General features: G+C 49.3%; 1 protein-coding gene across 1 annotated transcript; it reads left to right on the plus strand.

Annotated features, from left to right (window-relative positions):
• The first annotated feature begins 355 nt into the window (after positions 1 to 355).
• Positions 356 to 2,249, plus strand: LOC133897426 (malonyl-coenzyme:anthocyanin 5-O-glucoside-6'''-O-malonyltransferase-like). Its single transcript, XM_062338160.1, has one exon. It carries the CDS (start codon positions 432 to 434, stop codon positions 1,806 to 1,808), a length of 1,377 nt encoding a protein of 458 aa, XP_062194144.1. The 5' UTR covers positions 356 to 431; the 3' UTR covers positions 1,809 to 2,249.
• Positions 2,250 to 13,369: the final 11,120 nt, after the last annotated feature.

Below are 13,369 nucleotides of genomic sequence, written 5' to 3' on the forward strand. Positions count from 1 at the left end.
CCCTATAGAATATGATGCAAACGACATTATTTTTGAAATTTTTTTTCACAGAAGTTCTTAGAATTATGTCTAGTTTTTTTTAAGATTTGTTTTGAATTTTTTTAAATTTTTTTATTTTTTCAAATTTTTTGAATTCAAATTTCGGTTACCGAGCGGTTTTTGAAATCGGACCGGACCGGGAAGGTCGGTAACCGCGATTTTTGAGCGGTTACCGACGGTTTTTTGAACCCTGGGATCAATACATGGAAACGTGGATTTGTTCAGTTGTCAAAGCATGCAAAATATCGTTACACATAGTTTGACTATGGAGAACAGTGATGCTCACTAGTCACTACTGGAGTACCAGCATTAGTGGGTGGGTATCTGCCTGACTAGATAAGAGGAGAGCCTTCTCGAGCTGTTTCTGACTTGATTGGCAGCGAGCAGATCGGATGGCGCCTCCGCCGTGCCAACCGGAGCAAGCGCGCGTCCGCGTCATTGACCGGATCCGCGTATCGCCGCCGCCATCTGAGCACGAGCACGAGCACGAGCACGAGCTCCCTCTCACCTTCTTCGACGTGGCCTGGCTCTTCACCGGCCCCGTCGAGCGCCTCTTCTTCTTCCGCCACCCGGACCCCGACTCCACTCTCCCTCTCCTCCGCTCCTCACTCTCCCTCGCGCTCCGCCGCTTCTACCCGCTCGCCGGCACCATCAGGCCCTCCCCCGCCACGCCCCACGCGCCTTTCCTCTACTCCTACTCCCACGGCGCCGACGCCCTCAACTTCGTCGTCGCCCAGTCCGACCGCCCGGACGACTTGGATCACCTCGTCGCCAGGGATCCCAGGGACCTGGCCTGGATCCGCCCGCTCGTGCCGCAGCTTCCACCGCCGGGGGATGACGGGGCGTTCGCGCTCGCCGCCGTGCAGGCCACCGTCTTCCCGGGCCGCGGCCTCTGCCTCGGCGTCTCCGTCCACCATGCCGCCTGCGACGACGCCTCCGCCATGCACTTCGTCCGCACCTGGGCCGCCGCCTGCCGCCTTGGCGACGATTCCCAGGCTGCGATGCCGCCGCCCCCCGTGCTGGACCGGTCCCTCGTCGCCGACCCCGACGACCTGCGCGGAAAGACACTCGCCGGGATGATGTGTCTCGCTCCTCCTCCTCCTCCGCCGCCGCCACCGCAGGAGGAGGAGGAGGAGGAGGAGAGGGAGAGGGCCCCACTGGTGATGGCCTCGTTCCTGCTAACGCGCGATCAGATCGGCCGGATCAAGGACGCGTCGGCAAAGGCGTCGTCTTTCGTGGCGGCGTCGGCCTTGGCGTGGGTGTGCCTCCTCAAGTCCGGATCTGTGGGCGTCGCGGCCGCGGAGCGCAGCCACATGCTCTTCTCCGCCGAGTGCCGGTGGAGGCTGACGCCGCCTTTGCCCGCCGAATACTTGGGCAACTGCCTGCGGCCGTGCTTCGTGGAGGCCGCCACGGCAGACCTCCTCTCTGGTGAAACAGCGGACGGCGTGGCGGCGGCGGCTGCGGCGATCGGGAGGGCGATACGGGAGATGGAGCGGGGCGTGCTCGAGGGCGCAGAGGGGTGGCTGGGCAGGGTGCTGTCGGTGCTGCCGGAGCGGCCCATGTCGGTGGGCGGGTCCCCGAGGCACGGTGTGTACGATACGGACTTCGGCTGGGGTCGGCCGGCGAGGGTGGAGATGGTGTCGGTGGAGAAGACGCCCGGGACGGTGGCGCTGGCGGAGAGCCCCGAGGGTGACGGCGGCATCGAGGTCGGGGTCGTGCTGCCGCGGGACGCCATGGATGCCTTCGCTGCTTGCTTTGGCAGCATCTGAATCTATCTGCTTGCCTTGCCTTGCCTTGCCATGGATCTATCTGCTTCTTCGCTCCTTCCTTGTATCTTCTTCCTTCTTGTATGTGCTGCAACAATCTCGATGAATTGTTTGACATTATTGTTGTTGCAATAAGTTTTCTCCTCCCAAAATAAAATTGCGTTGCAATCAATTTGAAAGCACCTAACCTTCAGCATCGGCTCTCCTCCACGTCGTACTAGGTGCAACCAGTCGGCCCGATCTAGCTTCTTGTTCCCGTTGATTGGTGTTAAGATACTCTGGCCCCTTCCTCTCTCATGCAATGGATGGGATTGCTATGAAAATCACAAGAGAGTGGTGATTGTAATATCAACCGTACGACTATATTTGAAGTTCATATTTGATGATGTCAAAATAGCATCATCATTTTACTATGCTATCAATGAAAAATTCCTTTCCAATTTATGCCTTTGTTATTTACTTTTGCATAACCCATGCTAATAGCTCTCTATAGTACCTAAGCATTAGATGTATTATCATTCTACCATGCTACTATTAATTTTTATACCTTTCAATGCTGGTTAGGAGCGCTATGGAACTTCCATAGGCGAACCACGGTAGGAGCCAAGCCGGATTAATTACGGGTGCTTAAAATGCAATGCAAGCTGAAGCTTATTCCAATTATTTCAGCATCAGGATGGATTCAAATAGAAAATTGATCAACTACAAAATTATGGATCTTGCTCAGGTCTGTGATATTTGTGGTTGACTGATTCATAAAATTGGTTCCCAGGAGGTCATGACAGAGAACTAGGAAAATCATGGCAATAGAAGAACTTGTACCTTTGGGTACTGCTCTTCGTAGGTAGGTGAGAGATATATTACAATTCAGAACAGTATGAATTTCTTGCGATTGTGTTTATGCAGAGCCATTTTGGTTGCAGGGTGAGAGCAAGGTTGGGAGAACCCAACGTTGTTGTTTGTGATGAATTAATTGGTTTCCAGTTCTTTGATTTCATCAAGTGGCAATGCTAGAAGAATCATGCTTGCTAAACAGGATAAATGATTCCTTACTCCGAAGGTGAGCATTGGTAGTTAATGCTTTGGTGTATTTGTGCGACGGAGTTGGACTTGATATTTCATATCAGTAGAGTTGGACTTATTGATCTTTCACTCGCTTTTGTTTACTCATCACTGTGTATTAGAGTGGTAGTGAATAGTGCAGCGGCTCTGGTTAGAGTATTTCTAAAGAATTTTTTGTCCAACGAGAATCTGCTAGAGATGCTATTGGATCCGCACCGTACACCACTGCTATTGGATCCTCACCGGACATTGATTGCATGGAGAGAGAAAATGAGACATGAATTTCGGATGGTGTTGGGAATATAGGCAGGTTGTAGGCAGGCTGTTACCGAACTCGAGCGGTTATCGAAAATTCGGAATAACCGTTTAAAATTTGGTTAAAATTTAAACAAAATTTATTTGCTAAATGTAACATCTCGGGTTTCAACAAACTTAGATCGCTACCGACTCTCATCTAAACCTAATCAATCCGAAAATTATAAAAAATATTTTGTTAGAGTTTTCCCCTATATTTACTGTTTTCCAGGACACGCAAACTGCGTTTATCACAGGTAGAAAATTTATAGACGTGAAGTAAATATAACAGTCTAAAACTAGTACCTGAAACAACTCACAGACTCGTTACATTACACTAAAAGCAGCCACGAGCTGCATACTAACTAAGATAATTAAGTACGGTGTTAAAAGGTTATGGATACAACTATAAAGTTATTTAAGTGTGATCACTTGCCACTACGTAATGCTATTTCCCCTTCCGAACATGTCGCAAGCAAAGGTACATAAAAACCAAATGAAATATAAGTGTGAGTAAAAACACTCAGCAAGTACAGTTATGAAACTGGAAGAATGGACGCATCAACAACGTCAAAGAAGAATGGCAACACTGAGTTTTTCCTTTTTCTTGAAAACAGCAAGAAGACAGTAGTTTCCGTCAATACGAACCGTCATGAATTTCCTTTGTATTTACCGGTAAAGCCGAGCAAGTGAGGCCAGCACTCACTCATAGGATCATGAACATAAGAATCAAATTGTTCGGTAACACCGGACCATGAATGATAGATAAACTGGAACAACTTGAAACTGGAATACTGACATGAACTCATTCTTAAACTTGAATCATAAGAATATAGGAAAATTCAAATATTGAATAAACACAATTAAAAGGGATAAACAAAACATTTGTCAAAGCAAAGCAAGCCAATCATGGGTTTGAATGCACTTGCCTTAACCGTGGCGAGAAGCTGGCTTCGCGCCGCGCCGTTAACACCGATACTCCCAAAACCTGAAGAACAAGATCGCTCAGAAGTTGTCCCAAAACGTCCATGTGACTATATATTGGATGTCTGAACTACTCTTTCTAGCTGAATCTCAAAGTCTCGATTCCGTCATTTTCCGGGAACTCGATCAAGGTTCTGAGTTGCCCGTTGATCGAGCCATAACTTTTATTCTACTTAACCAAAGACGGCAGATAAATACATCTAGAGCATCTACGGGAAATATCCCACGTCTTTTGCTTTAATCACATAGCTGAAACTGGCTCTAACCATTTCTAGCTTTCGAATGTTCTCTCGCTGCTAAACGATCAAGCTTCCAACCAAGCGTCCAATGACAAAATCGACTGCTAAGCTATCTATAAGCATTTAGGGATTACAGAGAAATTACCCTCACTGCGCGAATCACGAATTGACGACGAAACCGACGAAATCCCAAAAAATCCCCTTCTTCCTCCTTTTCTTTTTTTTCTTTCTTTTCTTTTTCTTTCTTTCTTTCCTCTTCTTTTTTCTTTCTTTCCTTCCTCCCGGTGCTTGCTTTCTCCTTCTCTTGTGGCAGAACAATGCAGTAACAAGGACCGGAGACCGGCGGCTTCGCTGGCTGGCGGTGGCGAGCTCCAGCAGCAGCGGCGAGCTCCGACAGCAGCGGATGGCAGCAGGACTAGGCCGAATAGCCGAACTGCGGCATGGCTGGGCGATGCGAGCTCGAGGCGGTGCAACGGAAGGCGGCACGTCACAGGTAGAGCCGAGCAGCAGCAGGACGACGGTGCTCGCCGACAACAGCGGCAGCGCAGGGAAGGCGGCGACGGCGACCGACGCGAAGGTCAGAGGACGATGTCGACGGTGGCCTGCAGCGCGGTAACTGAAAAATGGCGTGGCGCGGACAGAGCCGAACCGTGGCGGGAACGGCGGCGCTCACGACGACGGTGGCATCGAGGGAAGGCGATGACGGGCTAGGGTTAGGGTTTAGGTTTTGGGTCGGTCTGGGCTCGGGTTATAAATGCACCCGCCGACCACTTGGTCGGTGGAGTTTTTTTAATATTACACTAAAATTTAAAATTTGGTCAAAAATTTGTCAGAATTACTTCTCGGTAACCGTTCCAATTTTCTCGATTTATCGAGCGGTTTTCTCGAATTTACAGTGAAGTTCAACAAAAAATCCAAAAATTGGCTCAATCTTATAAAATCAATAACTAATCATTTGAGCTTCAAATCAAGTGAAACAAATTTTGTTGGTCTTCTTGTAACATGATCTACATTATAAATGTATTTATACTCATAAAAAAGTTGAAAATTTTTCTGTAAGAAAATGTATTTGTTAAACCAAGTTAAATGCATAATTTACTCTTTGCTAATCCAAAAATCATAAAACTAATTTTGTTAGTCTTCTTACATGATCCTATGTCTTTTAAAAATATATGGACTCATGAATTAGTTATTGTAACATGCAGGATTGTGTAAATGTGTTACAACTAGATTAATTCGTAACTGACCCATCACACCTCTAAAATTAGTGAAACCACTTTTATTAGTTTATTTATACTATGCTTTATGTAGAAAAAATAATAGTAGACATAAAAAAAGTTAATTACAGTGTATTTCTTAACATATTCATTTTATGCTTGTGAACTTTGTAAAAATCATAGAAAAATTAATAAAACTTTAAATGAAGTGAAATTAATTTTAAAGATCCTCTTAAGATACGTCCTATGTAAGAAAAATATGCATTTGCATACCGCATGGTCCTCAGAGGGGAGTACGTAGCGGACGATGGTGATGAAGAGTTGTGGGAGTGTCTTGACGTTGAGGAGGAGTGAGATGGCGCGGTGCATCGCGTCGGCCTTGACGACGTCATCACTGCCCTCGAGATCCGCCTTGATCTTGTTTGCCATTGTGGCGGAGCCCTTGTCAAAGTGGACCAATAGGGAGTACGGCTTCTCCATGGCTGAGGCCGCGGCGAGGCGGACCTACGGCTGGGAGGGAGGGAGGTAGTGGTTGGATCTAACCGGAGGCGGCGGCTGATCGAGATCTGGGAGGGGAGAGAGAGAGAGAGCGGGTGGGGACGGAAGGGGTGAAGAGAAGAGGCCACGAGCCATCACACAACAGAACATATCTGGAGTGTGCTCATGCGTAGCCGAACAAGACCACCCCGCGGGCCAGCATTAACACCCTAGGGGGCTGGAGAGAGAAAAGAAATTCCCAACTTTTTCCTACAAAACAGCGCACAAATCTCGAAATGTGCCAACGAACAGGATAAGTCCATGTGGTCAGCTACCGCTGTGAAACGATTTATTGGTTTCGGATGTGCTATGATCTTGAGGCAAAGGTACGGTGGTTCTTTTTAATTTTTCCAATTAGCTAGTTTCGTCTTTTTAATTTTGTTATGCAACTACTCTTTATGTGGTCAACTGAGATGATACTTTCCCTAAGTGTCTGCATATTGCGATGACAATAATTAGCGATAGGATTCATTTAGACAGATTTGTGTCTTCTAATTAGTCGACTGAGACAGTTTGATTGTGATGAATGAGCATGGTAACCGTGCTGCAGATTTGCGCACATTAGATAATGGCATGGGTAGTGGTTGTATCTCCACTGCAAGGGGATTCAAGTGCAAGGTTGCCTAACCTGTCCTGCATTGGTCATTGCTACTCACATACACTGATTGTGCCATGGATGTATAAGGGTTTCTCTTGATTGAGTTTTTTTTTTATTACACAAGTTGTGTTCATGCTGCGTAATGGATACATTTGTATGTCAACCGAAAAGCTATTCCTACTTCCTCATCTATCTATGTGTCAACTGGCAAGCTATTCCTGCTCTCATGCTTGGGTGCTAAATGCCTGCCATATGAAGAGCTGCAATGGCGAAGGTTGTTCAAACTGAGGCTGTTGCCGCCAAACGGCTCTAAAGAGTCATCCCAGACGATTTCACAATCGCCTGACTAGAAGTATCTGTGATATCGGCAATTATCACAGACGTCATGAGAAGAGCCATCTGTGATAGTAGTTTCTGAAAAACAAAAACAAAAAAAGCAAAATCACAGCTTGGCAACGAGGCCGCCGCTGGCGTATGCCTGTTCGGAAGACCCCCCCCCCCCCCATGGCAATGGTGACGGCGGGGACAACGGACTCGCCGCTGGCCACCAGGATTGTGATGCGCTTCTCTGGCTCCACGAAGTCCTACAACAAGCTGTCAGCCTCCACCAACACAAGGCCGCCAATCCTGCAACTAATCAAGCACGATTTCAAAAGGGAATCCATGGATTGGATTAAAGCAACAGGAGAGAGGAATCAAGAATACAACAACAAAGGTTTTTCTTCGAAAGCCACGAAGTGGATGGTTATATTAAAAGAAGAAGCAATTGTTCTTACAACATCACAAACAAGAAAAAACTCGTCGGATGGACTAAGAAAAAGAAAAAGAAACTAAACAACAACGTCTAAAATGGAGAAAAACAGCACGGGAGAGGTTCACGCATGTACTCAGTTGGGAAACGACACAGATTGTAAAACTACACCAAGCACCAAGACGCAGACGTAGCCCACCGCCTATCATCGTTGCCAGAACAAACGCAGCAGCTCCAACTTCACCATGGTTGGTGTCGATGACATGGGAACCAGGGATCCCCGAGTCCCGAGACCATGACAGCAAATGCCACGTGGCGTCTTCCCTCGGGGACCGTCTCCCCGAGGCTCGAAAAGACCCAGTTTCGGGAGAAGGCTCTTGGGGCCATGAACAGTAGTCCCCGAGTACCCGAGTTCCCCGAGGACCCGAGAAGACCCAGTTCCGGGAGAGGGCTCTCGGGGTCATGAACTGTGGTCTCCGAGTACCCGAGTTCCCCGAGGATCTGAGAAGACACAGTTCCGAGAGAGGGCGCTAGGGGCCATAAACAGTGACCCCCGAGTACCCGAGTTCCCCGAGGACCCGAGAAGACATAGTTCCGGGAGAGGGCGCTCGGGGCCATGAACAGTGGTCCCCGAGTACCCGGAGTTCCCCGAGGACCGAGAAGAGACATATCCGGGAGAGAGCGCTCGGAGCTATGAACGGTAGTCCCCGAGCACCCAGAGTTCCCTGAGGACCTGAGAAGCCCCTTGCCGGTGGACCCCACAGGGGCTCAGCGGTGAGGTATCAATTGGCGAGAGGCCCGATGCGGCATTTAAGAGGGAGTGTGGCCTGTCACTTCCAACCACTCCCACCACACCTGTCGTATTGAGTACGTTAGTACCTGCCACCGCCTGGTAGGAAGGCGTGGGGACATTTAATACGACGAGTCCCATCGCACGTCACCCTGCGTGGCTTGGAGATATCATCGCTGGGCTCGAGGCATATCGCCTGCCGCCCTGCTGTGTCAGACCTGCTCTGACCGGGCGGGCACGCGGGGTTGCTCGGCGGCTGCCCGGTGGGCCCCCCTACTGCACCCGCTAAAAGGTGGCGTAATGAATGACAGGACCGGCCAAAGGCACATTTTCAACCTCCTGTAACATCAAACTGCAGCCCCATGATGGTTGCTTTCCATTTATGGCTCCTGTGAACTCGTGCCCTTCTTTCTGGGCACGCCAAACCTCCCCCGACGGGATAAAAGGGGGTGCACCTCGGAGAAGGACAAGTTTGAGAAGTTCGGACAAGCTGAAGACAAGCTTTGACGGATCGAAGAAGAAGAAGAAGAAGCTCTAGCACACAGATAGAGATCGGCACTTGAAGACCGAAGCTCTAGATTTAGACAAAAAAATCTTTGTAACATAGAGATCCAGAGAAAGGCATTCCCAGAGCATTAATAGAATACACACAGGAGTAGGGTATTACGCTCCGTGTGACCCGAACCAGTCTAAAATCCCTCGAGCATTTACTCTCACTAGCAGCCGATCATCCGTCCTGCCTACATCTCACATACTCGCATTAAATCCACGTACGAGGTAGATTCAGAATCACCCCCCCGGCCGAATCTCAAAGGGGGTCCCTCAGGATCCCCGGTTGAGGAGTTCATCTTTCGACAGTTGCCATGGCCACCTAGCTAAAACTAGGCCTGAAAAGCAACACCGAGACCGGATGGAACACAGCAACAACCCACCACCTAGCTAAACTGGTCTATATGGGCAAGACCTGCGCAATCAAGCAACGCCATGCACAGAGCCAAAAGCCACCAAGACGCGGGGAAGGATCGCCAAGGCAACGCCTCTAGGGAGGGCACGATGTCAGGGACACCGCCGTCGCCCGTCCGGAAGATCGAACCGAGTTTCCACCCAAGGAATCCCCTAAGAGTGGCTAAGGAAAGGGGCACTACGATGATGCCTCCAACGAGGGGAGTGACGCCCTAAGGCGGCACCGCCACCAGCACTGGCAACAAGCCAGGCAAGGCCTCTGCCCAGCACCCGACACCCCACGAGCCATGAGGAGCGAACCCTGCGCAACCGAACCGCACACGCCTCAGAGTGACAGGACACTGTGCTGCCGCCCACACGACCCTCCGTCGTGACGACCCAAGACCGTGGCCCTTCTTGCGTCTCACTTCTGCGCGGCAAAAGCGGCAGTCGCCACCCCGCCAGCATGATCGCCGCCCAGTGTCGTGCCACGCCGTCGCCACCATGCGCACTGCGTCACCGCGCTGCCACGTGCTCCTACACAGCTGCTCTGCCAAGCCGCCGGGCCATCGGACCGCGGTGCCGCTCACCTATGTGTCGCGCCTCTGCGCTCCTCGCCATTGCATCGACGTGCCATCGGGCCACTGCGCCTCACCTCTGCTGCCTTGCCTCCACGCAGACATGCCATGCCTCTTGGCCATCACGCCACAACGCCGGGGGCGGATCTGGACGCCACACCATGACTGCCATGCGGATCCGGACGGCAGCACGCAAAACTTTCCCCGCCCGCCCGCACAACCACGTGGAGCCCAGTGGTAGGCGCCAGCAGCAAGCAGATCCGACCACCATAGGCACGCCCACACTCGGATCTCACCGAAGACGCAAGGAACTGGCCACCCGACGTCGAGCCGACCACCGGAACCACCAAAGGGAAGAGAAACAAGAAAGGAGGAGGGAGGGAAAGGAAGGGGATGGAGTAGCCGCAATGGAAGCCGTTTGGCTCCGTCGCTGGCCACCACCACCGCCGTCACCGCTGGCTGCACCGCTCGTTCAAATAGGGTTGAGAGACGGCGAAGTTGGAGTCGCTCCCGAGTCGCTCTAGAGGAGCGACGCAAGGGCCGCGCCAGCTTTTCTTCATAGAACAACAAAGGTGTAAAAGCAAAACATGGGCCTCCCACGTGCAACCGGAGGTCTGTGACAGAGCAGTTGGCCTGTAAGTTTTCAGTTTTGACTGGAATGCTATTTCCTTGCTTCGTGGTTAATCAATTTATGATGTATCCTGTTATTTGTCAAATGCAAATTACTTGAGTTTATGTTTTAATTTGGCATCGGCCTAATGAACAACTGCGTGCTTTCTCTGGCTTAGCACACCATTTTTTTTTCCTTCAGCCCTCCTCCTGACTCTGACCTTCCCATTGCCTTCTGACCACTCCCTTCCTCGTCACCCCATCGTCAGCATCGCCCGCTTGCCGGAGAAGCTTTTTGTCACTGTAGACGAAGAAACAACCAGCTAAGAATGCAACGCGTGTTATGAGTGTTTTAGAGGCCCATAACACGATTTTTCAGGCATTGGATCAGCTGCCCTCCTCCACATCCAACGCCTCATCTTCTTGTTCCCTAACTACTTCCATCCCCACTCCCATCCAATGTGTCGTCACCCCCACCACACCATTCCATGTCCATCTCCGGTTACTCCTGCCACCAGATCCACGACCGCTGGCCTTCGCAAGCTAACCCATCTTCGACGGGTGGTTGATTTGTCACCCCTGCCTCAATCCTACCCACCAGACGTCCTCCACCAACAGCTGACGGCGGCACACCTGCCACCCTGCCCACCGATTGTCACCACTACTAAGCAAGCCTGCCGCCGAGACTTCCGTCTAAACCCACCATCCTCTATTGAATCACCACTCCGAATCAACACTAACCTTAACCTTGTCAGAGTTGGAGCTCTTAGGAGATGGACAAGCCAGGGTCAAAGCTCGCTGGAGATGAAGAACATGGGGATGAAGAGGAGGAAGAGAAAATTTAAGTATTGAGGAGGTAAGAAACACTCGGTTAAATATTATAGCAATCCCATTAATTTATCAGTCGAATTTAATTTGTAGCCTAACCTGCAACGTATGTACGACATCAGTTGCAGAAGCGAGCAGAGCGCACCATGACGTCATTGCTACAAGTTTTCAGGTGCAGAGGATGTAGAGTATGATGACGATGGATGTAAGGAGTGATGCATAAGATCGAGCTGCAGGTTGTGGATGTTGACGTGCATGCGTACACGTAAGATCACACGGGTGCCATCGTCTCGGTCGGTTGGTCGATCGGTCTATAATTCGCCGTCGCAGCGCAGTAACAAAACTAAAACTGACCACTTGCTTGACTAGGAAAGAATTCTACAGCAACTCAAACACGCTCTCTGACTAACTTGCTAGCTACACTATTGTGGAGTACTGCACAGCGCATGCAGGAGGTTTGTATTTATATTGTTTTTCTTTTGAGGCCAATTTCACTTGATTGCTCCTTTTTCTATTCTTGCAGGAATTTAATGTTTATTTTTTCAAAGAATTCCTGCACTCCAAACAGGCACCAAACAGAACAACATTTAAGATAGTGGGAGACTCAGGGAAATTTGCAATGCATGAGATTAGTTCTCATTGTAGATTTCCTCCAAAATACTTACACTCATGGTTGTGCGACAGCTCACACCATTTCTTCTTCCTCTATTCATGGCAAGCGTTCTTTCTTTGGCCAGAGCCGACAAGTCTCCCCCCACCCCCACCCTGTTATTCCTCTGGATCCGCCGCTCGCAGCCTCTCTAGCATGGCAGTGCCAAACCAAGCCCAGAAAGAGGCGCCGAGGAAGAATGTTGATCACTCCATCATTGGTACCCTGAGAGTGTGCCGAACTGTAACTAAGCCTCCTTTCTTGTAAGATCCTGAACTCGGGATCTCTTGTACCTCCTGTATCAGTTTCTGATCAAGTAGCTGATACACACAGTATAACAGTAGTAGTATCACAGTCAAACTTCGTTCATAATTACTAAGGTTCAGAGTATAAAAGGTTACAACCCATACTGTATATTACAATCCTGATCGAGAGACCAACAAAACACAGCGGAAAGCAAAAGCCCAAGCCACAAGTAGCTCAAGGTGCAGGCGCAACTTTTAAGACTATTCTTCATCCTCGCCTTCACCTTCGGCGAAGTCAGCATCGACTTCCTCATCTGAATAACAGCAAGAATGAGTACAGAAAATACTCAACAAGTCCTATACTACTTCAAGTGTTTGATAGATGCTTAAGGGGTGAAATAAGGATAAGGCTTTACAGTTTACTTTTAAATATAAGTAGTTTTTTTTATGCAAGTTTTCCTTTGTATTATCTAGATTGACCTGAAACCAATTTTGAATGGTTAAAATTAGGTAACAGACAATATCTGAGAGTTTTTCGATCCTGGGAGGGGCTACACCTCGCTCCATAGCCCTACTATCATATCTGGTGTACCTCTAGTACCACCTAGCTTCTGGTAGATTGAGTCAGGAACCTCATCACATGGATATCTAGTACACATACTCACTCATTAAGACACACACACACCTAGAGTTCAGTCAAAACGGTTACTACTATCGCATGTCCATAACCATGGACACGGCTATTCGAATATGTTTATACTCTGCAAAGATTGTGCAGCTTTACCCACGCGATATTCTCAGCCTCTAACCGTTGCAAGCGGAAGAACGAATCATACCGAGACCCTCTAAACACCTTTCCTGTCGGGCTTTTCTATGAGATTTACCCCCAAGCACCAGAGTCCATATACCGAAGGCCAGTCCCTTTTTAACCCTAGGCTAGTACTAGCAACCTCCAAACAGAAGGACAGATGGCCACTTGATTGCTCGTTGCTCTCAGCCTCCTAGTATGATGCACAACTCAGTCTGATGAAAGAGAAGTCAAGTCCTGCCCATTCAGGATGTATAGTTGTACGGGTGGCTAAGCATGATGGTGCAATGACTCGGTTCTTAAACAGTCAGGATATGTATCTTCTGGCAATGAACACTACAAAGGTGACTCAATCCCCTAGGAGCATCCTCATCCAGAGTAATACTCCACCTGCCCCCGTCAAACAGTTTTCACCCATTTTTACACATCAACC

Source organism: Phragmites australis, chromosome 17, assembly GCF_958298935.1.
Source record: "Phragmites australis chromosome 17, lpPhrAust1.1, whole genome shotgun sequence".
Lineage (NCBI taxonomy): Eukaryota > Viridiplantae > Streptophyta > Magnoliopsida > Poales > Poaceae > Phragmites > Phragmites australis.